This window comes from Mastigoproctus giganteus, chromosome 3 (genome assembly GCF_048544385.1).
Source record: "Mastigoproctus giganteus isolate SK-2022 chromosome 3, ASM4854438v1, whole genome shotgun sequence".
Lineage (NCBI taxonomy): Eukaryota > Metazoa > Arthropoda > Arachnida > Uropygi > Thelyphonidae > Mastigoproctus > Mastigoproctus giganteus.
The window spans coordinates 139,583,576-139,609,856 of record NC_143577.1 but is presented as its reverse complement, the minus strand read 5'-3'; the positions used below and the strand labels follow the sequence as shown (position 1 = coordinate 139,609,856).

The window sequence follows — 26,281 nt, the reverse complement described above, 5'->3', positions numbered from 1 at the left end:
CGCAGGTGTCTACTCTCCAGGAGTTGCCTGGAGAGTAGGCACCTGCGAGGTCTGGAGGCCTAAATTGACGCCTCCAGACCCATACACAGTGCTGTAGTTGTGGCCTGACCATTGCCTTGTATAATGGAATAATCAGCTCCCTGTCCTTGCTATCAAAATTCTTATATATGTTTCACAATATTCCATGATCTGCCCTGGCAGCCCATCTCCACTGCTCAGTAAATTTCATATTTGACAGCACAATTACCCCCCAGGCCTTTTTCACTTTGTACTTCCCTGAGTGTAGTACCACACGTTGGTATGTTTCTCTTCAGTTATTGCTACCCATATGCAGTACTTTGCATTTGTCAATGTTAAACTTCAGTTCCCACTTCACAGCCCATTTGCACAACTTATGTAGATCCAGTTGGAGTAGCATACTGTCTTTACTGTCATTAAGAACTCTGCCAACCTTTGTACCATCTGCAAAATTGGACATTAAGCCTGATATAGCTTTATGAATATCACTGATAAATATACAAAGCAACAATGGGCCCAACACTGAACCCTGGGGAACTCCATTAATAACATTTGTCCATGAAGAGTCTGCTGACGTGGGAGTCAGACATGTTCAAAGCCACTAAGTGGATTTTCTTATTTATTGATTTGAAATTACTGTTTTTCTAAAACTTTTGATTTAAATTTAGTAGTATAGCATTATTTTGTGTGTGATTTTCTGTGATTTTCTGATTAATCTGGTGTATTTATTCTTTACTTGGCCTTGTAATTGCATAAAAGAATCGGTAAGGGTATAAAATCCACGTGTTACAAGTTGCAGCTCCGAAGAACGAGAAGTTTTTTAGCCATATTTAGCCGTTTTATTGACGAAATGTTACATCAAATTATTTTCTATAAGTAGCTTATAGACCTTGTCAGGATCCTTAGTTTATTCTGAATTGAGACCGCGAGATTTTGAAGATAACTAATACTTAAGTGTCCATTCGTAGATTAACCGTTCGTAACTTGCCGCCATTGTTATACGACACAACGTTATATCCCGAACTAGATAGTTCGGGATATAAGCTTAGTATAGTACAGTATATAATATAATAATTTTGTTCAACTTCGTTGTCAATTAAATTGTACTTTTAACTAAATACATATAACGACTTAGATTACAAATGTAACATAATTAATTAATACATAACTTGATACAGAAGTTATATAAACGGAACTCGTAGATAATACTCGATACTGAAAAATATATATAGCGTTATAACTGTGTTGGGATACATGTTTAGGGTTATAATTTTGTACTGAAATTGAAATTTTATTGAAATTAAATCGAAATCATGACTCAGACCAGAGCAGCAAACCAAAGGGGCTCAAGATAATGGGAGTGCTATGGCTCAGGAAAGAACTGAGGGGGCAGTTGCCCTCTGAGGGGGCAGTTGCCTTTTAAAATGCACTGCTTGCATGATGTTTGTGGAGCAATCGGGTACGGGACATGACATTGCCATGGGCGATGTCTTTGTGTGTGCACGATGCAAGGAGTGTAACGAAATCAGGCGACAACTCAGCGTTGTTATGGGCCTATATGAGAGCTTGAAGGACAGGGTGGATGCCCTCAAAGGATCTAAATTGAGGGCCCATCAAGCTCTCCGCTGCCCCCATCAATGCCACAGCTTGCACTTGGTTATCGGGCAACACAGCGGCAACCCTCAAGGCAGAATGCGCTGGTCCCACAGGAACCAGTAGTTGTTGGTGACTCTATAGTCAGGGAAATGGGAAACATGCTTTGTAAAAAGGATAGGTGGAACAGGACCAGGGTATGTCTGCCAGAGGCAAAGGCTGATGATGCCTTAGAGCGGATATCATCTTTTAAGGGACAAAAGGTGATATAGTTTTACACTTGGCACTAATGATATTAAGAGTAGGAGACCGGCAGAATTATTAAACAAGTACATGTCACTGCTGAAAAAAAGCTGTGAATTAGGGTTGAATTTGAAAGTGTCTGCAATTCTGCCGAGACACGAAAGGAGGGAGTATATGATGAGAGCCTTTCAATCAATTCGGCCCTGGAAAGATTGTGCAAGGCTCAAGGGGTAGAATTTTTTTCAGCCTGGTCTGTACTTTTTAACAGGAGAGACTGCTTCTACAGGGTTGGGATACACTTAAATAGAAATGGTGCAAGAATATTTACTGATGCCATCGAGGCAGAGTTAGGTGAGTTGGTAAACTGCTAGCTTGGGGGGATACACAGACTAATAGATTAACAGTAGCCACTGGCAGAGGTGAAAGTGATTCTTGCACTGCTTCTATTGGAATGGGCAGCAGCATGGAAAACAAGATGCAGGATATTTCAGAGACTGCTGGGAGTCATTGCAGTACAAGTAAACACATGGGTTGTGTTAGGGTAGCTAAGAATAGGAACAGGTGCATGTATACATGCATGTACACCAATGCGAGGAGTTTAGTAAATAAATTTGATGAATTTGACATATTGCTCAGAACATCAAAGGCAAATATTGTTGGGGTATCAGAGACGTGGTATCACACAGATATAAGGAATGCAGAACTGGAATTTGGGGAGTACAATGTGTACAGCAAGGAGAGGAAGGGAGGAGGGATTATGTTATTAGTTAAGAAACACATAAAATCCAAGGAAGTGAAGGCAGTCGACATTGCTGGACAGTGCAGTGTCGAGTCAGTTTGGTGTGGCATAAGCATTGGGAGATCAAAATTGAGAGTAGGAGTGTGCTATAGGCCTAATGACTCTGATGAGTATAATAAGAAACTGTACTGGGAAATAGAGTGGGACAGTAAATCAGAGAGTCTTATAATGGAGGATTTTAATTTCCCAGATATTGACTGGAATTTCTGGGTTCGTCACTCACATGCTAGCAAGGCTTTTGGGGATTTATTGAATGATTTTTTCTACATCAGCATATTCGGGAGGCAACTAGAGGGAGTAATACTCTTGATTTGATTATCAGTAGTGATTCTTCTTGCATTAAGAATCTGCAGATAAAGGAACAACTAGGTGGCAGTGATCACAGTGTGCTGAAGTGGGATTTACTCAAAGAGATAACTACCATCAGGGGTAAATTGAAGGGTTTTGCTTTCGTAAAGGTGACTAGGATGGTCTGAGACAGTATTTAAATTCTATACAGTGGGACCAACTGATGTTGTTACCAACAGCAAATTCAAAATGGGAAGCATTCAAAGAACTTATCTTGGAAGCTACTAGGCTTTACATACCAACTAAGAAATATTATTCAATATTTAGGCCTAAATAGATATCAGATGGAAGTAATGAGATATATGGCAGAGAAGAAAAATGCATTGGATACATATAAATTAACACAGAAGCCTATGATAGATATAAGTTGATCCGTAACCAAGTTACAAAGGAGGGTAGGCAGGCAAAGGGAGATTACAAGAAATCTTAGGCAAAGGATGCAAAGAAAAACAGCAAAGAGTTCTTTACTTATGTAAACTCTAGAAGGAAAGGGTTGAATCAGATTGGTCCATTTGATATTGATGGTTCAACTGTTGATGATCCTGCTCAAGTAGCCAACAAACTAAATGAATATTTTGCATCGACATTCACACATGAAGAGATATTCAGCAAGGTAATTGCAGAGGTGTATTCAACTCTGGCAGGAAGCTAGATAATCTCTTAATAACTGAGAGTAAAGTGGAGGAGAAATTGTTGAAGATAAACACAAGAAAGGCACCTGGATGGGATCTATCCAGTTATATTAAAGGAGGCAGCAAAGGAAGCAAGTAAACCCTTAGCCATAATTATGAGAACTTCCTTGGACTCGCGGGAGTAACCCATGGACTGGAGATGTGCAAATGTGACCCCAATTCACAAAGGAGGATCAAAGGGTGACAAGTAATTATAGATCTGTGATTTTAACTTCTGTTCCAGGAAAATTAACGGAGGCACTGGTTAAAGAAGCACTGCAGGATCATCTAGACAAGACTTCAATTATAGCTCAAACACAGCATGGGTTTGTTAAGGGAAAGTCTTGCCTGACCAATTTGATTGGATACTATGATGCAGTCACAAAAGAAATGGATGCAGGAAATAACTTTGATATTATATATTTGGATCTTAGAAAGGCTTTTGATACTGTTGCACATGGAAGCCTGCTGCACAAATTGGAACAGTGTGGCATTGGAGGCAAATGGCTGCTATGGATAAAGGGGTGGTTGATGGGGAGAAGATAGAGAGTGGTAATCAATGGACACTGCTCATCGTGGAGTAATGTTATGAGTGGAGTCCCTCAGAGTTCAGTGTTGGGTCCATTGTTTTCTGTATTTGTAAATGATATTGATGATGGTATATCAAGCTTAATGTCCAAGTTTGCAGATGATACAAAGGTTCGTAGGTTGCTGTTGTTGTTTTTGATTTTTAGGAGCATTAGCAACTAAGGCCATATTGCTCCGGGATATGCGGTGGTCATTCCCTCACCTTTCCGCATCTTCCATATTTGGTGGTGACGGGTTCGAACTCCGGTCTAATCAAGAAGCGTGTGCTACGAACTGCTGCTCCTTCCCACCTGGCTACGGAGGCACCTGATTGGCAGGGTTGTTAAGGACACTACTGACGTTATGCTGCTGCAATAGGATCTGAAAAGGTTGAGCAGATGGGCTGAGATGTGGCAAATGAAGTTTAACATTGAGAAATTTAAATAATGTACTACATATGGGAAACAGCATCCCCAGAGCAAAGTATCAACTCTGTGGTACTACACTGAGAGTGGTAGAGAATGAAAAGGAGCTGGGGTAATTGTGCTGTTGTTGTTATTTGGTTTTTGGAGCATTAGCAACTAAGGCCATATTGCTCCGGGAATATGCGGCGGTTATTCCATGACCTTTCTGCATCCTCTGTATTTGGTGGTGACGGGCTCGAACCCCGGTCTAATCAAGAAATGTGTGCTACGCACTGCTGCTCCTTCCCACCTGGCTACGGAGGCACCTGGTAATTGTACAGGCAGATATGAAGTTCTCTGTGCAGTGCAGACGGGCTGCAAGAGTAGCTTATGGTGTCTTGTCAATGATATTCAGGAATTTTTCTAGCAGGGGTAAGGAGGTGATTATTCCCTTCTATAAGGCAATGGTCAGGCCACACCTTGAGTATAGGGGCTTACATCTGGTGATGTATGGTCTTGGCACACTCAGGGTCCTGAGCTGGATATCATCCTTCTTCTCTTTCTTGGTGATTCCCTTGTATTTCTGATTCTCTCTCAGGGGTAACTCAGAATTTTTTTTTTGGCTGTTGCAGTAAAAGCCTCAGGCTTCCTTGCACCATATGGCTAATTATAATAATAATAATAATAATACATGTCTGGAGGCCGCATTTCAAGAAGGATGTAGAGCTGCTCGAACGAGTACAGAGAAGGGAAACAAGATTAGTGAATGGAACAAAGGATTGCTCTTCTGAAGAGAGGCTTAAGTTTTGCAAATTACAGTGTCTTGAGACTAGGCACTGGCAAGGTGATCTGATAGAGGTGTATAAAGTCTTGAATGGCTTGAGCATGCTCAATGCTGATGGGATTCTTCCTCTTGCTCAGAATAATCACCTGAGATGGCATAAATTCAAATTGAGGAAAGACAGATGTAGGATAGATGTGCGAAAATTTGCCTTTAGCCAGCGGGTAGTTGGTTGGTGGAACAGACTTCTATCCCTTGTTGTGGAAGTTGATAGCCTAAATAAATTTAAAGCTCAGCTGAAGGGGTGAAATGGAAGTGTTTTTTTTTTTTTTTTTTTTGGCTGATGCTGCATAAACTTGCTTTCTTGCATCATATGCCTTACTGATGATAATACTAATGCTAAAGAGCAGTGTCCATTGATTACCACTCTCTGTCATCTCCCACTCAACCATCCCTTTATTCATTGTAGCAACTTATCCTTAATGCTATATCACTCCAATTTGTACAGCAGTCTTCCATGGGCAACAGCATCAAAATCTTTCCTGGAATCCAAGTATATGATATAAAAATTTTTTTTTTTGGCATTCAGTTTCTTTATGACCACATCATAGTATCCAATCAAATTGGTCAGAAAAGACCTCCCTTTAACAAACCCATGCTGTGTCTTAACTATTACTGCAGTCTTGTCTAGATGATCTTACAATTATTCTTTATTATTATTATTATTATTATTATTATGATTAGTTCTATTGTGCCAGGAAGCCTGAGGCTTATGCTGCACTAGCCAAAAAAAAAAAAAAAAAATCCCGAGTTAACCTGAGAAAGAAAGAGAGAGAGAGAGAGAGAGAGAGAGAAGTAGAAAGGAATCACCAAGAAAGAGAAGAATGATGATATCCAGCTGAGGACCCAGGGCTTGCCAAGCCCATACTCACCAGATGTGAGCCCCTGGGGTTGTTAACCAGTGATTCCATTATTTTCTTCGGAACACAAGTTAAACTAACAGGTCCGTAGTTATGTGTGTCACCTATTGAACCCACTTTGTGAATTGGTGATACATTTGCACACCTCTAGTCAGGAGAGGTCCCCTCTCCTGAGTCTAAGGAAGCTCTCGTAATTATGGCTAAGGGATTGCTGACTTCCTTTGCTGTCTCCATTAATATAACTGGATATATCCTATCCACCTCAGGTGCTTTAGTTATGTTGAACTTCAACAATTTCTACTCCACTTTGCTCCCTGTTATTACAAAGTCACTTAGCTCCCTGTAAGAGTCTGATAAACTTCTGGCACTCTCCTCATTGAATAACTCCTCATGTGTGAATGCAGATGCAAAATACGTATTCAGTTTATCAGCTACCTGAGCATGATCATCAATAGTCAACCCATCTATGTTAAGTGGTCCAATCTGATTCATCCCTTTCCTTCTAGAGTTTACATAAGTCAAGAATATTTTGTTGTTTTTCTTTGCATCCTTTGCCAAAGATTTCTTGTAATCTGCCTTTGCCTGCCTAACTTCCTTTGTGACTTGATTAGATTAGCTTATATCTGCCATAGGCTTCCATGTCACCTGATACTTTATATGCATCCCATACATTTTTCTTCTCTGCCACGAGCCTCATTAATTCATATGACATCCATTTAGGCCTAAACCTTGAACAGTATTTCTTAGTTGGAAGGAAAAGCCTAGTAGCCTCCAAGATTAAATCCCCGAAGGCTTCCCTTTTAGAATTTAATGTTGATAACATCATCAGTTGATCCCACTGTACAGAATTTAAAAACTGTCTGAGACCCCCTGTAGTCACCTTTACAAAAGCAAAAGCAAAAGCCCTTCCCTTTAGCCTTGATGGTAGTTACATCTTTAAGTAATTCCTATATCAGTACACTGTGATCACTGGCATCCGGTGGTTCCATTATTTGCAAATTCTTAATGCATGAATAATCACTGCTGATAATCAGATCAAGAGTATTACTCCCTCTGGTTGCCTCTCAAACATATTGCTGTAGAAAACAGTCTTCCAATATATCCACAAAAGTCTTGCTAATGTGCGAGTAACTAATTCAGAAGTACCAGTCGATATCTGGAAAGTTAAAATCCCCCATTATAAGACATTCTGATTTACTGGCCCACTCTATTTCTCTGTACACTTGCTCGTTATACTCATTAGATTCATTAGGTCTATAACACACACCTATTTTTATTTTTCTTTTCCCAGTACTTATGTCACACCAACAGACTCAACATTGCATTGCATTGTCCACCAACATCAATTGGATGCACTTCCTTAGATTTTATGTGTTTCTTAACTAACAACATAATCCCTCCTCCCTTCCTGTCCTGCCTATCCTTTCTGTACACATTATACTCCCAAAATTCCAATTCTGCACTGCTTATGTTTGTGTGACAACATGTCTCTGATATCCCAAGAATATCTTGTACAATTGTACGAGAGCAATTAATAAATTCGCACTTAAATGATCAATCATGGTGTAAGAAATTACATCAGGGCCTGGAGCACTGTTCTTCACTTGTACAAGCACACTGCACAATTGAAGTGCAATTGTGCAAATCAATCATGGTCAGTGGTTGATTGTATGAATGTTAGAGGGCAGTATTAAAATTCAGTTTGTATTTTTCTGTCTGGGATTTTAGCAATTGAAATGCTGGTTTATGTGGCAACAGCTGAAAGTGTTTTGAAATGAAGTGCCTAGACATTGGCAATTTTTACAGGTTCATAAATTTCCATCCCTTTCACAAGTAGAACCAGAGAAGTTGTCTGCAAGTATTTACCATTAATTCGTTTGATTTTTTCCAAATTGTAACAGTATTTGCAGAACTATTTATGGTGGAAGCTTATAATGCCCATGCTTCTTTTTTACTCGCTTGTTTTTTATGACGAGCTTTAGCTCTGGCTCTCTTAAATGGTTGGAGATTGGCTGTGGTAGAATGTTTATGAAATAGATTCCAGTATTTATTCCTTTTTTTTTTTTTTTTTTTTTAGCATTGTTGCATGCATCATTCCACCACATTTTTGGACAAAGCGGATGATGCTTTGTCCAAAAAAAAAAAAAAAAAAGCGTAAATTTCGGATGATGATTTTGGGATAGCAGATTCAGCTGTGTCATTATTTGTTGTGTAATGAAACTTACCACAGTATCAATTGTGTGGGTTGCAATAACAGACGTATCTAAGTAAACTGTTTCTTGGTATTTGCTCCAGTCAGCCTTGTAAAATGTCCAAATTGTTCTAATGTTACTCTTGGGGAAGAGAACTTGTGCAGAAATTACAGATGATTGAAATGTGATCACTACCATGAGGTTTGTCAGCAACTGTCCAGTCTATGAGAGGAAATATCATTGGAGAACACACTAAAAGATCAATAGCAGAGCTTGAGCCAAATGGTAAATGCACATATGTGTGATCACTGGTGTTTAAAATAGTTAGGTTATGTTTATTGAAAAATTTTTCGCTGTCCTCTGCAATCAAGATGTTGAAAACTCTGTAGGGGGTGATGGCCATTCCACTCACTCAGAATACAGATGGTAGCAAGTATTTGTTTTACTAAGACATCTAAATCATCAAGGGCATATGCGTGGTTTGGTGACAGATATAATAAAACAAATGTTATTGTTATGTCAATGGTGATGCGTACTGCAAATGATCTAAAGATGTTTGCAGAGGGGATAGGTCTAGAGAGAATTAAAGAGTTCACTAAGAGTGCTACTCCTTAATGTGCCAAATTAGAGGCATTTCTATCTTTTCTATACATGGTGTAGCGTTTTGTTATAGATACTGAATTTATCAGGTTTGTTTCTTGTACTGCTACAGGCTTATAATCACTTAAGAGATCGCATAAGTCAGGGTGGTCAACAAGCCGATTCTGGCTTTAGTTTCGGTCAATCACAACGAATTTTAAATATATTTAAAAAAATATATTAGTCAAAATCTAAATGTTATTATAAAAATCACTTGTATAAACAACATATTGTAAGGCTTTCTGTGTTTCTGTGTAAGGAATCATTGTATACAATTTATGTTAATAAAGAATCTTATTATTATTATGCACCCCACTGCATATTCTTATTAAAATCCATTGAACCACACGACTACTTTTGCCGCCGCACAGCCGCTAGGCTTGTCTAGTGAAAACTCACATTGTGGAGAGCATGTGTATGTGTCGAATTCTTATTTAGTTTACTTAATATTAACAACTGGACAGTATGTTAATTTGATTTGAAGAGTGGGAACCAGAATACTTTTTTGTAATGATAAAAGAAAAATTTTGTTTAATTTGCAATGCTATACCCAAAAGAGAAAATTTAGAAAGGCAGTTCAGTGCACTCCATGGTAAATACCAATCGGATTTTCTGCCTAATAGCGATCTTAGAAAAAATAAATTAAAAGAACTTAAATCCAGATTATTCACACAACAAAATTTCTTTGTGACACCCAATTTATAATCTAAAGCAGTAACTGTAGCATTATTTAAAGTGAGTCATCTTCTTGCAAAAAAATGCAAACCATTTTCTGATGGTCAAAATTCATCAAAGACACATTTTTAGAAATAACAGATTCTCTTTTTGAAAATTTTAAGAACAAAAATGAAATTAAAAGTGCTGTTCTAGATCTACAATTATCTCATCTTGAAATACTGTGATGCGACGCATTGAAAAAATTAGTAAAAATGTGAGCGAACAATTGCGTGCTCACATTGATAATTGTGTGTCATTTTCTTTACAACTGGATGAATCTACAGACCTCAGTGGTACAGCTCAATTGCTCGTTTTTGTTTGTATGTTTTTCGATGATTCTGCCACTAGAGAAGAACTGCTGGGTATGGTTTCATTTAAAGAAAGAAATAGAGGTCTTGATATATGCATTCAAAAATTTTATTGAAAAAATTAAATTACCACTATTTAAGCTGGTATCAATAACAACAAATGGAGCTAAAGCAATGACAGGGCATCTTAACGTATTCATCACATTGTGCCAAAAGGATGATGAATTCCCAGATTTTTTGAGTTGCCACTGTATCATCCACCAACAAGTGTTAGCCAGCAAAAGATTAAATATAAAAGTTTTATGAGTATAGCTTTTAAAATTGTGAATTCCTACAGAGGACAATCTCTTCAAAGGAGACTTTTCAAAATGCAACTCGATGAAAATGAACCAGATCTGATATTACAGGCGCCTCCGTAGCCAGGTGGGAAGGAGCAGCAGTGCGTAGCACACGCTTCTTGATTAGACCGGGGTTCGAGCCCGTCACCACTAAATACGGAGGATGCGGAAAGGTCAGGGAATAACCACCGCATATCCCGGAGCAATATGGCCTTAGTTGCTAATGCTCCTAAAAACCAAATAAACAAACATCTGATATTACACACAGATGTGAGGTGGTTAAGTTGGAGTAAGTTTCTACAGAGATTTTGAAATTTGCCAAATGAAGTTAAAAAAATTGTTGATCAAAGGGGAGATAATTATCAGCAGCTATAAGATATGGAGTGGTTGTGTTGTGTGATCTGGCATTTTTTGGCAAATTTTACCAGTAAATTCACAAGTTCATCCTCACATCTGAATTTGGAATTACAAGGAAAAAATAAAAATGTTGATGACATGATTAGTAGTATTTCTGCATATAAATATCAATTTTTGGCAATGGTTAGCAATCTCAAAGAAGAAAAATTCAATCATTTTGCAAATCTGCAAGATCATTTGCAAAAATATCCATTTTTGAATTTAATAGTGAGAACTATGTTTCTGAAATTGAGAAAGTTGTGGATGATTTTGAAACCAGATTCAGTGATTTTAAAACAATTGAAGACATTGTTCAATATATTTCTTATCCATTTAATGTTGACTTAGATACAAAACAAATTGCAGAAAAAAATCATTGAGATTTTTCCCATGGAGAAAATATTACTTGAAAATGAAATTATTACATTGTGAAATGATATCTTCCTAAAAGCCAGGTCATCAGAAAAAGACTTTTGGAAATATGTTTGCCAAGAAAAGTACTCAAATGTAAAAAAAATGCAGTGAACTTTTAAATTCTGTTTTGGTTCCACATATCTATGTGAATTGGCCTTTCCGTATTTGAAACAAACAAAGACAAAGAATTGCTCTACTCTTATGAACTTGCATACAGAAGATCCTTTACAGTTGGCCTTATCACAGTATATCCCCGATTTTGAAAGCTTGGCAGATGACATTAAGACACAAACTTCACATAAATTAAAAATTTAAATATGTACGAATTTAAAATAAGAATTCTGAATTGTATTTAATTTTAAAATTTATAAAAAACATTTTTCAGTGCCTATTGATTAATTTTTTAACCATGTGCAATGAAATTCTGGAGATGGTAGATCCTGGCATATTTTAAAGAAAAAAAGTAGATCGCATCACAAATTAAGTTGGCCACCCCTGGTATAAGTCATCTAAATTAGCACAAAGTTCACACCAATTCCACTGAATCACTGTGTGCATTGTTTGGTTTTAACTGGTATCTGCTTACTTATATGAGATACTTTATTCGTGCCTGTCTATTTTTATTCTACCTTTCTTTGTCAAGACTGGCCATCCTCTGGATGAATTTCAAGGACTATATTATTTTCATCTACTTTTTCATCGATGTCCATGGTAGTAGATATAAATTCATGTGTGATGCCTCCTTCCTGGCTCTTGGTTAGGTCTGTTCGTTGTGCATTGGGTTTCTTATTAGGAGGTATTGCTACCAGTGTGTTTACCTCTCGGGTAGTATACTTGGTGGTAGATTGTTCCTTTGATGAGGAAAGGAGCAATTTCACCCAACCAGATATCGAGATATTTGGAGGGAGTCTGAGCTGCTACTGAGAAAAGTTATTTCTTTGCCTCTTGATATGACATTTTGTGCTCTATCTTATATTTTTGAATATTCTTTTCCTGTTTCCATTGTGTGCATTTCTTAGAGAAGGCAGAATGAATACCATGACAGCTAGGACAGCATTGAACTTCAGTATTACAGCTTGTCTGAGTGAGTATTCTTTTGACCTTCAAGAAGCAAAAGCAGCTACACTCCTGCAAACTGTTTGCAAATGACCAAATTTTTGACACTTAAAGCACTGACCTTGATTGGGAATGTATGGTTTTACATAGTATCTTAAGCGACCAGCTTTTATAGTTTCGGTAGATTAGGCATTTTAAATGTGAGTATTATTGCCTGACTAGGGACAGGCTCTCCATCTTTTTTGATAACAATCCTTTTCGCGTGTATTATATTTTGGTTGCTTAATTCACAAGTTCATCCTCACGCACAAGCTTCTTGATTAGACCAGGGTTCGAGCCCATGACTACCAAATACGGAGGATGTGGAAAGGTCGGGTATGGACCACCGCATATCCACGGAGGAATATGACTTAGTTGCTAATGCTCCTAAAAACCAAATAACAACTGATTATCACTCTCTGTCTTCTCCGACTCAACCATCCCTTTATCCATTGCAGCAATTTGCCTCCAGTGCCACACTGCTCCAATTTGTGTGGCAGTCTTCCATGTACTGTACTTGTTAACAGGAGAGATTGCTTCTACAGGGATGGGATACACTTAAATAGAAAGGGTGCAAGAATTTTTGCTGATGCTGTCGAGACAGAGTTAGGTGGGTCGGAAAACTGCTAGTTGGGGGGGATACAAGGACTAATAGATTAACAGTAGCCACTGGCAGAGGTAGAAGTGATTCTTGCACTGCTTCTATTGAAATGAGCAGAAGCCTGAAAAACAAGATGCAGGATTTTTCAGAGACTGCTGGGAGTCATTGCGGTAGAAGTAAACACATGGGTTGTGTTAGGGTAGCCAAGAATAGAAACAGGTGCATCTATACCTGCGTGTATACCAATGCTAGGAGTTTGGTAAATAAATTTGATGAATTTGAGGTATTGCTCAAAACATCAAAGGCAGATATTGTTGGGATATCAGAGACGTGGTGTCACACAGATATAAGGAATGCGGAACTGGAATTTGGGGAATACAATGTGTATAGAAAGGATAGACAGGACAGGAGGGGTTATGCTATTAGTTAAGAAACACATAAAGTCCAAGGAAGTGAAGCCAGTCGACATCGATGAACAGGGCAGTGTCGAGTCAGTTTGGTGTGACATAAGCATAGGGAAATCAAAATTGAGAGTAGGAGTGTGCTATAGGCCTAATGACTCTGATGAGTATAATAAGATATTGTACAGGGAAATAGAGTGGGCCAGTAAATCAGAGAGTCTTATAATGGGGGATTTTAATTTCCCAGATATTGACTGGAATTTGTGGGTTGGTCACTCGCACACTAGCAAGGCTTTTGTGGATTTATTGGATGATTGTTTTCTACATCAGCATGTTCGTGAGGCAACAAGAGGGAGCAATACTCTTGATCTGATTATCAGTAGTGATTCTTCATGCATTAAGAATCTGTAGATAAATGAACCACTAGGTGGCAGTGATCACAGTGTGTTGAAGTGGGATTTACTCAAGGAGGTAACTACCATCAGAGGTAAAGGGAAGGGTTTTTGTTTTCATAAAGGCGACTATGATGGTCTGAGACAGTATTTAAATTCTATACAATGGGACCAATTGATGATGTTACCAACAGCAAACTCAAAATGGGAAGCATTCAAGGAACTAATCTTGGAGGCTACCAAGCTTTACATACCAACTAAGAAATATTGTTCAAGGTTTAGGCCTAAATGGTTGTCAGATGAACTAATGAGACATGTGGCAGAGAAGAAAATGCATGGGATACATACAAATTAATGGGTGACATGGAAGCCTATGATAGATATAAGTTGGTCTGTAACCAAGTCACTAAGGAGATTAGGCAGGCAAAGGCAGACTAAGAAAAATCATTGGCAAAGGATGCAAAGAAAAACAGAAAAGAGTTCTTTACCTATTTAAACTCAAGAAGGAAAGGGATGAATCAGATTGGTCCACTGGATATTGATGGTTCAACAGTTGAGGATCCTGCTCAGGTGGCTAACAATCTAAATGAGTATTTTGCATCTACATTCACGCATGAGGAGTTATTCAGGAAGGAGAATGATGTAGGTAAAGTAAACATTGGCAGTGAGCTGGATGATTTTGTAATAACTGAGAGGAAAGTGGAGGAGAGATTGTTGAGGATAAACATAGAAAAGGCACCTGGGGTGGATGGGATCTATCCAGTTATATTAAGGGAGGCAGCAAAGGAAGTAAGCAAACCCCTAGCCATAATTATGAGAGCTTCTTTGGATTCAGGGGAGGTACCCATAGACTGGAGATGTGCAAATGTAACCCCAATTCACAAAGGAGGATCAAAGGCTGACACAAGTAATTATAGACCTGTTAGTTTAACTTCTGTCCCAGGTAAATTAATGGAAGCACTGGTTAAAGAAGCACTGCAGGATCATCTAGACAAGAATTCAGTTATAGCTCAGACGCAGCATGGTTTTGTTAAGGGCAGGTCTTGCCTGACCAATTTGATTGGATACTATGATGTAGTCACAAAAGAACTGGATGCGGGGAATAACTTTGATATTATATATTTGGATCTTAGAAAGGCTTTTGATACTGTTGCACATGGAAGACTGCTGCACAAATTGGAGCAGTGTGGCATTGGAGGCAAATTGCTGCTATGGATAAAGGGATGGTTGAGTGGCAGGAGACAGAGAGTGGTAATCAATGGACACTGCTCAACGTGGACTAATATTATTAGTGGAGTTCCTCATGGTTCAGTGTTGGGTCCATTGTTGTTGTTGTTAGGCGCCTCCGTAGCCAGGTGGGAAGGAGCAGCAGTGCGTAGCACACGCTTCTTGATTAGACCGGGGTTCGAGCCCGTCACCACCAAATACGGAGGATGCGGAAAGGTTAAGGAATGACCACCGCATATCCTGGAGCAATATGGCCTTAGTTGCTAATGCTCCTAAAAACCAAACAACAACAACCATTGTTGTTTTCGGTGTTTATGAATGATATTGATGATGGGATATCAAGTTTAATGTCCAAGTTTTCAGATGATACAAAGGTTGGCAGGGTTGTTAAGGACACCACTGACGCTATGCTGCTGCAACAGGATCTGGAAAGGTTGAATAGATGGGCTGAGAGGTGGCAAATGAAGTTTAACATTGACAAATGTAAAGTACTACATATGGGAAACAGTAACCCCAGAGCAACGTATCAACTCTGCGGTACTACACTGACAGTGTTGGAGAATGAAAAGGATCTGGGGGTAATTGTGCAGGCAGATATGAAGTTCTCTGAGCAGTGCAGACGAGCTGCAAGAGTAGCTCATGGTGTCTTGTCAGTGATATACAGGAATTTTTCTAGCAGGGATAAGGAGGTGATTATTCCCTTGTATAAGGCAATGGTTAGGCCACATCTTGAGTACTGTATACAGGTCTGGAGGCCTCATTTCAAAAAGGATGTAGAGCTGCTGGAACGGGTACAGAGAAGGGCAACAAGATTAGTGAATGGAACAAAGGGTTGCTCTTACGAAGAAAGGCTTAAGTGTTGCAAATTATAGAGTCTGGAGACTAGGCACCGGCGAGGTGATCTGATAGAGGTGTATGAGGCTTTGAATGGTTTGAGCATGCTCAATGCCAATGGGATTCTTCATCTTGCTCAGAATAATCAGCTCAGAGGGCATAAATTCAAATTGAGGAAGGACGGATGTCGGAAATTTGCCTTTGGCCAGTGGGTAGTTGGTTGGTGGAACCGACTTCCATCACTTGTTGTTGAAGTTGATAGCCTAAACAAATTTAAGGCTCAACTGGACAGGTATTTCGAGCGAACGGAGGGGTGAAATGGGAGTGGTGTGTTTTTTTTTTTTTTTTTTTGCTGATGCTGAATAAGCTTGCTTTCTTGCATCATATGCCTCTACTAATGCTAATGCTAATGTGCAACAGTATCAAAAGTCTTTCTAAGATCCAAATATATGATAACAAAGTTATTCCCTGCATCCCGTTCCTTTGTGACCACATCATAGTATCCAATCGAATTGGTCGGGCAAGACTTTCCCTTAACAAAACCATGCTGTGTCCGAGCTATAACTGAAGTCTTGTCTAGATGATTCTGCAGTGCTTCTTTAACCAGTGCCTCCATTAATTTTCCTGGAACAGAAGTTAAACTAACAGGTCTATAATTACTTGTGTTGCCCTTTGATCTTCCTTTGTGAATTGGGGTCACATTTTCACATCTCCAGTCCATGGGTACCTCCTCTGATTCCAAAAAAGCTCTCATAATTATGGCTAAGGGTTTGCTTACTTCCTTTGCTGCCTCCTTTAATATAACTGGATAGATCCCATCCACCCCAGGTGCCTTTTTTTTTTATGTTTATCTTCAACAATTTCTCCTACACTTTCCTCTCAGTTATTACAAAATCATCTAGCTCACTGCCAGAGTTTACTTCACCTCTGGCATTCCCCTCCCTGAATAACTCTCATGTGTGAATGTAGATGCAAAATACTCATTTAGTTTGTTAGCCACCTGAGGAGGATCGTCAACAGTTGAACCATCAATATCCAGTGGACCAATCTGATTCATCCCTTTCCTTCTAGAGTTTACAGAGGTAAAGAACTCTTTGCTATTTTTCTTTACATCCTTTGCCAAAGATTTCTCATAATCTGCCTTTGCCTGCCTAACCTGCTTTGTGACTTGGTTACAGACCAGCTTATATATATCTATCAATTTATATGTATCCCATGTATTTTTTTTCTCTGCCATATGTCAGATTAGTTCATCTGACATCCATTTAGGCCGAAACCTTGAACAATATTTCTTAGTTGGTATGTAACGCCTAGTAGCTTCCAAGATAAATTCTTTGAATGCCTCCCATTTTGAATTTGCTGTTGGTAACATCATCAGTTGGTCCCACCGTATAGAATTTAAATACTGTCTCAGACCACCGTAGTTGCCTTTATGAAAGCAAAAACTCTCCTCTTTACCCCTGATGGTAGTTACCTCTTTGAGTAAATCCCACTTCAGAACACTGTGATCACTGCCGCCTAGTTTTGTATTTTTCTAGTCAAGTTTTCTAAATGTGGGTAAAAAAAAAGTTAGTTTCAAATTGAATTCCCAGGTATTTAAGTTCCTGAATCAAACTTCAGAGATATGTTGCTGATTTTTATAACAGGACCTCGGCAAGGGTTTAAGGTTTCTTTAAGCAATATGATAATAGTTTTGTCATGAGCTATTTTTAGCTGTTGAACACTGGTCCATTCCTGTAGTTTTTTCAGGGCCAAATTACAAGGACCATTACAAAAGTAATGCCTCCTAATTTTTTTTGCTTTCAAACATGGCACCGTAGATCATGTTGCATATCACTGAGTGGTCACTAGAGATCTCTAGTTTCACCGTACTGAGTGGCACTCTGATTGGTCTTGTGAATGCAATGCACAGATAGTTCAAAATGGTGAATGTTACAGATATACATATCAAGCAAAGAGTAGTGATTGAATTTCTTACCAGAGAACAAGTGACGCCTATTGAAATCCATGCACATCTCAAAAATATTTATGGTGACAATACTGTAGATGTGAGTATAGTTAGAAGTTGAATAAGACACTTTAAGAGTGGGAAAAGTGACATTATTGACAAGTCCCAAAGCAGCCAGCCAGTAATGCCAATGACTGGATCAACATGCTGATCAAAGAAGACTGCCACATCACAACATGCAAATCGTCTGATGCAGTAGGTATAAGGAAACCTGCTGTGATAACCATCATAAAGGAACTAGGCTGCAACAAGGTTTGCTCCCAGTGAGTCCTGAAAATGCTAACACATGAACACAAAGAAGCCAAGAAAGTCATCTGTAGAGACTGTCTCCAGCACTATGAGAATGAAGGAGAGGTTTTTCTTACACACATAGTCAGAGCTGACAATACCTGGGTCCACCATTATGACTCTGAAATGAAGAGAAAGTTGATGGAGTAGCACCATCAAATTTCACCACGCAAGAAGAAGTTCAAAAGACAGCCTTCTTTCAGTAAAGTCATGGCGACAGTTTTTTGGGACAAAAACGGGATCTTGCTTGTGGACTTCTTGGCACCACAATCAACTTGGATCGATATGTGGAAACATTAAAAAAGCTGAAAGCCAGCATCTGTAGAGTTCAGCTGGACAAAAACCTTAATGAGGTTTTTCTTCTCCAACACAATGCACAACCCCACATCAGTCTGCACCTGATGGAGGCCATTGCAAAACTTCCTCACCCCTCTCATAGCCTGGATCTTGCACCTTCAGACTATCACCTCTTTGGCCTGCTGAAAGATACACTCTGTGGAACCTATTTTTCAGATGACAACCAGCTTAAGCACAGTGTTCAAAGCCTTCCAGAGCAAGAGTAAGGATTTTTACAGGATTGGAATATAGTGCCTGGCTCAGAGATGGTGGAAGTGCATAGAAAATGATGATGACTTTGTGGAAATATAACAGTTTGTTCATTAATGACTGAGGATTAATTGATGTAAAAAGCATCACTGTAGGAATTAAATTTTCTGAGGGAAAAAATAGGAGGCACTACTTTCGTACTGCTCCTCATAACTCATTTTCCTAACTCTGCATAGGTGTCAGCTCTCACAATTGGAACCAGATCGTCTACAAAGGCAGTGGTATCCATAGGAGTGAGATCTGTGTTTAAGAGTCCATTATAATCATCCAGAAGAAGGGGGCCACCAAGACTGAGCCCCGGAAGGCACTCTCTAGTGACAGTTCTGTGCAGCTGTTTGAAACTCATTCAGATTACTACTTTCCTGTTACTTAGATAGCTATTCATAATATTGTACAGGTTGCCCATCACATCTGTGTGGCTTAGCCTTTTTGCTGCAAATAGGATTCACTGATACATTGCATCCTCTGTTGATTTACCTGCTTTAAATCCATATTGCCTATCATTTTGCAGATTTGCCTGGTAACAGTAGTCATTCAACCTCTACAATAATAAATACTCAAGAATCTTACCAAGCACAGGTAGAAGCTATTGGTCGGTAAAACCTTGGATCAGCAGGAGATTTATCTGGGTTTTTCAATATCAGCCTTGGGTTCCAGGTGTCAGGAAAGATACCCTGGGTAAGGCAGTTGTTAAATAGGTTCAGGATCTTTGTATAAACATAGTGCAAACGCATCAGAAATACATAGCTATATCTGAATAAATCAGAATATTGGTAAAACGGCATCGTTTTAAGTTATATCTCATAATGTGAATACCTTCACAACGAGTTGCCATGATATTGCACTACTTCAAATAAGTAACGCTTCACCTAAGGAGAAGACTAATGTTACTTATTCTCAGATGGATACCACCACCACCCAGGCGGCACCGTTTCAGGGCTATTTTGTATATGTGTGGGATAATAACTCGACTATCCACTTGTCCCTGTTAGACTTAGAAAAGCAAAAAGGTAGAGGGGAAAGTAATAGTAGGAGTGGAAGAAGAAAAGAAACGGTGTAGAAGAATGAAAGGGACAGTAACTCCTTCAACTCACACCATTCAAAAACTCATAAACTCCTCGAATAGGCAATGCTTCCCCAGTGGAGAAAGCTGTTGTTACCTATTCTTGGAAACTCTGGACATCATCGGGCTCCCCGTGGTGCCATTTCAGGGCTATTTGGCCCTTCTTCGGTGGGTGGGTAGGTACCCGAGTGATGCAATGATGGCAAAACAGTTATGAAGTATAACTCCACAATCTGAGAGATGCCTGATGGTGTATCATGTATTTAGACTCTAAGCATAAGCCTCAAGCTATGAGAGTCAGGACTATGTATAAAAATAGCGTAAACGCATCAGAAATACATAGCTATATCTGAATAAATCAGAATATTGGTAAAACGGTCGTTTTAAGTTATATCTCATAATGTGAATACCTTCACAACGAGTTGCCATGATATTGCACTACTTCGAATAAGTAACGCTTCACTTAAGGAGAAGACTAATGTTACTTATTCTCAGATGGATCCACCACCCAGACGGCACCGTTTCAGGGCTATTTGGCCTTCTTCGATGGGTGGGTAGGTACCCGAGTGATGCAATGATGGCAAAACAGTTAAGAAGTATAATGCCGTCTGGGTGGTGGTATCCATCTGAGAACAAGTAACATTAGTCTTCTCCTTAGGTGAAGCGTTACTTATTTGAAGTAGTGCAATATCATGGCAACTCATTGTGAAGGTATTCACATTATGAGATATAACTTAAAACGATGCCGTTTTACCAATATTCTGATTTATTCAGATATAGCTATGTATTTCTGATGCATTTGCACTATTTTTATAAATAGTTCTGACTCTCCCATAGCTTGAGGCTTATGCCCTAAATGCTTAGAGTTCAGGATCTTTTTAAAGCAGGCAGAGGCAACCTTTTTAATCACCTCCGCCAGATCATGTTGTGGGCATTTGTTATTCTTGGTGTTTTCCAAGGCTGCAATCATTTCCTTATAGATAAAGGGTTGCTCAGTGGCACAATTCTCATAGCAGGCGTGGTTTGCACAGATATCAATCTGCCTTTCTGCAATTGCCTGGTCACCTTCAGGGAATAAGGCACTGAGGATATTATTAACAGAGTCCTCCCAGGTAAGGGTTACAGTTCTGGCAGGTTGGATAGTAGTGTTGACAATTTCTCCTATGGGCATTTTGTTCATGACAGTTTGATACACAACAATCCAAGGGTCCACATCACCGGATGTACCAACAGGAGCCTGATAGCCATCCTCTTTCTTAGTCCTGATGAGCACTGTATAGCTATTCCTGAGAGTTCTATTGGTCTCTCTGGGCATTTATTTTGCTGTTAGGCTAGATGATCCTTGCACAGTGGAGGTTTTCCCTGCCCAGTGAACTCTTTGCATTGGGTCACCAAGCTCAGGGCACCACTGTTGGACTGCATTCTTTCTGGGCATCTTTTTCCTGATAGAGTTATTGCAGGCTGATGTAATTATCTAAATTTAATGTAGCTTTTTTTTTTTCAAAGAAGACAGAGAAAATGTTACACTGGTGAAAGAAACACAAGAGGGGTTGAAAACAAAAAAAACAAACAAACAAACAACAACAAAGATGGATGGTTTCTTTAATGTAAGTCTGTAAAGATGGCAGATGTGCAGCATCATACTTTAATATTCTACTCTACTGCTGAAGTCAACTATGCAATACAAAATTAAAACTATAAAGATTCACAGACATTAGCATTAGTAGGGCATATGATGCAAGAAAGCAAGCTTATATAGCATCAGCCAAATATTATAATTAGTTTATCCGCACATATTAATTATTATATTTATTTAAACATGATAATTCATAACATTAATTACAAAAAACCTATAACTTACTGGCTGCCTTGTAGGTAACAGAAAAACCTTTCCCAGTGCCACTAGAATCACTTGTGAAAATAAACCATAAATCATGTGCTGAATAGATTTCAGGAGGCAAGGTTTTTCCACAGAATCGATGTGGTGCAATGAAGTCCTAATTAAAAAAGGAAGGGAAAAAATATAAAAATGCTAATACTTGTATGCCATTTTTAAAGCAAAAAACTTAATTAAATATATATCATCTTTTAATATCTGAAAAAGAGAATATTTTATCATTTCATGTATAGCACAAAGCATTATTTATTTTTTTTTAAATATGATTTTTCCTTTTCATGTAGAGGCATCTTTTAATCCAGGAGCACATGCACCACAGTAAAAATTACCCAGTGAACCCTAAAAATGGTATAGCTTCACATACATAACCACAGCCGTCCCCACCCTTCTGTACTTTTCAAGAACATTTCTTCATAACATACTGTGATTTTTTTGAGTTGCCCCAAGAACTTAAAAAAAGAAGAGAGTGAAGAGAGTATTTTGAGTAAGGTTACTGCAATTCTTTTTTTTTTTTTGACTTTTTTTTTTTTTGACTTTTTTTTTTTTTGTAATGAAATGCAGGCATTTTACATGCTTAACCCTTTTACAGTCTGATGTTGCACCCACTGTAACACAGTAAAATCCCACTGCCAATCCAATGTTACGGCCATCATGCCCATCAGTGTTTCTAATTATGGAAATTGTTTTTCTGTTGTGCTGGTGCAATTCCTTTTCTACCATATATTGACATTTCATATAAACAATCTTAAAAGATAAATTAATGCTTTTTTAATATTTTTTTACAATTTTTGTCAGGTAGCTGACAAACTGAATGAATATTTTGCATCTACATTCACACATGGAGAAGTGGAAGCCAGAATTTTATCAAACTCTAACAGGGAGCTTTTTTTTTTTTTTTTGATTTGGTAGTTGTTGGCGCATCGGCTTCTGTGGCCATATTGCACCTCCAAAGGTTTTTGCAGTACTTTGATCCAAGCCCGAGGCGGGAATCGAACCCGCGACCTTTGGGTTGCCGGGCAGGTACTTTACCCACTCGGCTAGCCCGGTCGGCGACAGGGAGCTAAATGATTTTGTAACTAAGAGGAAAGTGGAGGAGAAATCAAAATTTTGAAGTTAAACTAAGAAAGGCACCTGGGATGGATGGAATCTATCTAGTTATATTAAAGTAGGCAGCAAAGGAAGTAAGCAAAACCTTAGCCATAATTATGAGTGCATCCTTGTATTCAGGGAAGTCTCCAGGAACCGGAGACGGGCAAATGTATCCCTAATTCACAAGGGGGGGGGGAATCAAAGGTCCTGAGTAATTACAGACCTGTTGGTTTAACTTCTGTTCTGGCTAATGGAGCCACTGGTTAAAGAAGCATTGCAGGATCATCTAGAGAAGCCTACAGTAATACACACAGCATAGTTTGTTAAGGGAAAGTCTTGTCTGAACAATTTGATTGGATACTATGATGTGGAATTGGATACTATAATGTCATCACAAAGGAACTGGATGCAAAAAATAATTTTGATATTGTATATTTGGATTTTAGGAAAACTTTTGATACTGTTGCACATGGAAGACTACTGTACAAATTGGAGCAGTATGGCATTAAGTGCTGCTATGGATAAAGGGAAGGTTGAGTGAGAGAAGACAAAGAGATAATCAATGGATACTGCTCTTAGCATTAGCATTAGTAGAGGCATTTGATGCAAGAAAGCAAGCTTATGCAGCATCAGCCAAAAAAAAAAAAAAAAAAAAAAACCCACTTCCACTTCACCCCTCTATTCGTTCAAAATACCTGTCCAGCTGAGCCTTAAACTTATTTAGGCTATCAACCTCCACCACAAGGGATGGAAGTCTGTTCCACCAACCAACCACCCGCTGGCTAAAGGCAAATTTCCGCACGTCTATCCTACAACTGTCTTTCCTCAATTAGAATTTATGCCCTCTCAGGTGATTTTTCTGAGCTAGAGGAAGAATCCCATCAGCATTGAGCATGCTTAAACCATTCAAGGCTTTATACACCTCTATCAGATCACCTCGCTGGTGCCTAGTCTCCAGACACTGTAATTTGCAAAACTTAAGCCTTTCTTCGTAAGAGCACCCCTTTGTTCCATTCACTAATCTTGTTGCCCTTCTCTGTACTCGTTCCAGCAGCTCTACATCCTTCTTGAAATGAGGCCTCCAGACCTGTATACAGTACTCTAGGTGTGGCCTGACCATCGCCTTATACAATGGAATAATCACCTCCTTATCCCTGCTGGAAAAATTCCTGTATATCATTGACAATACACCATGAGCTACTCTTGCAGCCCATCTGCACTGCTCAGAGAACTTCATATCTGCCTGCACAGCCACCTCCAAGTCCCTTTCATTCTCTACCACTGTCAGTGTAGTACCACAGAGTTGATACGTTGCTCTGGGGTTACTGTTTCCCATGTGTGGTACTTTACATTTGTCAATGTTAAACTTCATTTGCCACCTCTCAGCCCATCTGCTCAACCTTTCCAGATCCTGTTGCAGCAGCATAGTGTCAGTAGTGTCCTTGACAACCCTGCCAACCTTTGTATCGTCTGCAAACTTGGACATTAAGCCGGATATACCATCATCAATATCATTTATAAATACAGAAAACAATAATGGACCCAACACTGAGCCCTGAGGGACTCCACTAATAACATGAGTCCACGATGAGCAGTGTCCATTGATTACCACTTTCTGTCTTCTCTCTTTGTGGACTAATGTTACTAGTGGAGTCCCCCAGGGTTCTGTGTTGGGACCGTTGTGTTCTATATTTATCAGTGGTATTGAAGAAGATATATAAGGCTTAATGACCAAGTATGCAAATGATACAAAGTTGGCAGGGTTATTAATGACAGTAATGACGGTATGCTTCAGCAACAGGTGGCAATTGAAGTTTAATATTGACAAATAGAAAGTAGTGTATATGGGTAGCAGTAACCTCAGAATAACATACCAACTGGGCAGTATTACACTCAGGGTAGTGGAGAATGAAAAAAATCTGGGGATAATTCTGCAGTCAGATATGTAGTTTTCTCATCAGTGCAGACAGTCGGCCACAGCAGCCTGTCTGCACTGCTCAGAAAATGAGCAATTGTCAAGTCATGCCTTGAGTACTGCATACAGGTCTGGCGGTCTCATTTTAGTTTAGGATGTAGACCTGCTGGAATGAGTAGAAAGAATGACAACAAGACAGAATAGATGAGCAGAAATTTACCTTTAGCCAGCAAGTGGTGGATTGCTGGAACAAACTTCCATCTGTTGTCTTGGAAGTAAATAGTTTAAACAGATTCAAGGAAGAACTGGGCATAACTTTTGGAGTGAATGGATGGGTGAAATGGGAAGTTTTTTTTGGGGCTGATGCTGTATAAGCTTGCTTTTTTGCATTATATCCCACTACTAATGCTAATTACATACATATTTCTGGCCATTTTATAGTAGAGTCCTGCTAGTAAGTTGGTTAAAGCCAACTTACTAGCAGGACTCTACTATAAAATGATCACAACTTGGCCTTGTCCAGCTAATAAGTTGGCTTTAGCCAACTTACTAGCAGGACAAGGCCAAGTTGTGATCTGAGGTGGCTAGAGGACGTCTCCTCTCGACCATGTACTTTGAAGGGTTGTTTCATGAGAAAAAGATCAAGAGTGTTGGGTGTGTGGTTATGATTGTCTGGTATTCTGGTAGGTAAATGATCAATCTCTGTGCAAGATCATTAGTAATTGCAAAAGCCTCAGCATCTCAAGCAGCTTGAGTTCCAAAGAATAAAATCGCCAAGGAAAATTACCCGATTGTTAAGAACCTTTAATTGGAGAAAGTCAAGTTTCAAGGAAAGGAGGCCAAAGGGTTCCAAGTGATTAGTGAATTGGGAGAACACCAGAGGCAGTAAATGAATTTTACAGAATGGGGATAGAGAGATTTTAAGCCTGAGAAGATTCCAAATTACTATCTCAGACAGGGAATATCAGAGCAGACATTTGCCCTGATATTCTCTGATATAAAAGAATAGGTGGAGGTGACATGTATGAAGTAAGGAAATTTTTGGATATGGTATACACACAGCAAGAATATACTCAGCTCCTTGACAAGGCTCCCACCACACACACACACACACACACACAACTCAGATTCCTTCCAGTCACTGTCTGGCGGAGTAGAGGGAGCGATATTATAAACTAGCTGATCAAGAAATGGAGGGTAGCTATGGAGACTAAACATAGGTTTCACCACGTTGATTGCACCATTTGATGAGATTCATCTACCACTTTGTGTTGCTTGGTAATACTGAGTGGTAGCATTCCACTGTGTGATATGAACTCCATGCCTTGACCTTTTCTTATGTTGGTTCACACCTGGGTGGTTAACTCCAGTATACTAACTGTATCATATCAGAACTTGCACACTGGGGTTATACCTAGGGTTACTAATAGTCCCACCATCATGAAAGTGCAAGCAGAGAATTTGGTTGTCATAGAATTACAGTGATTTGGTATACTTGACACACAAGTGTCACCTGA

The 26,281-nt window shown here is 39.1% G+C and overlaps 1 protein-coding gene across 1 annotated transcript in view; it reads right to left on the bottom strand.

Annotated features, from left to right (window-relative positions):
- Positions 1-26,281, bottom strand: part of LOC150088287 (cubilin-like) — a 1,623,406-nt gene that overhangs the window by 107,860 nt on the left and 1,489,265 nt on the right. Inside the window, exon 43 of the mRNA XM_090370104.1 lies at positions 21,725-21,860. Within this exon, the coding sequence (XP_090226230.1) occupies positions 21,725-21,860 (136 nt within the window). The remainder of the gene's footprint in view (positions 1-21,724; positions 21,861-26,281) is intronic.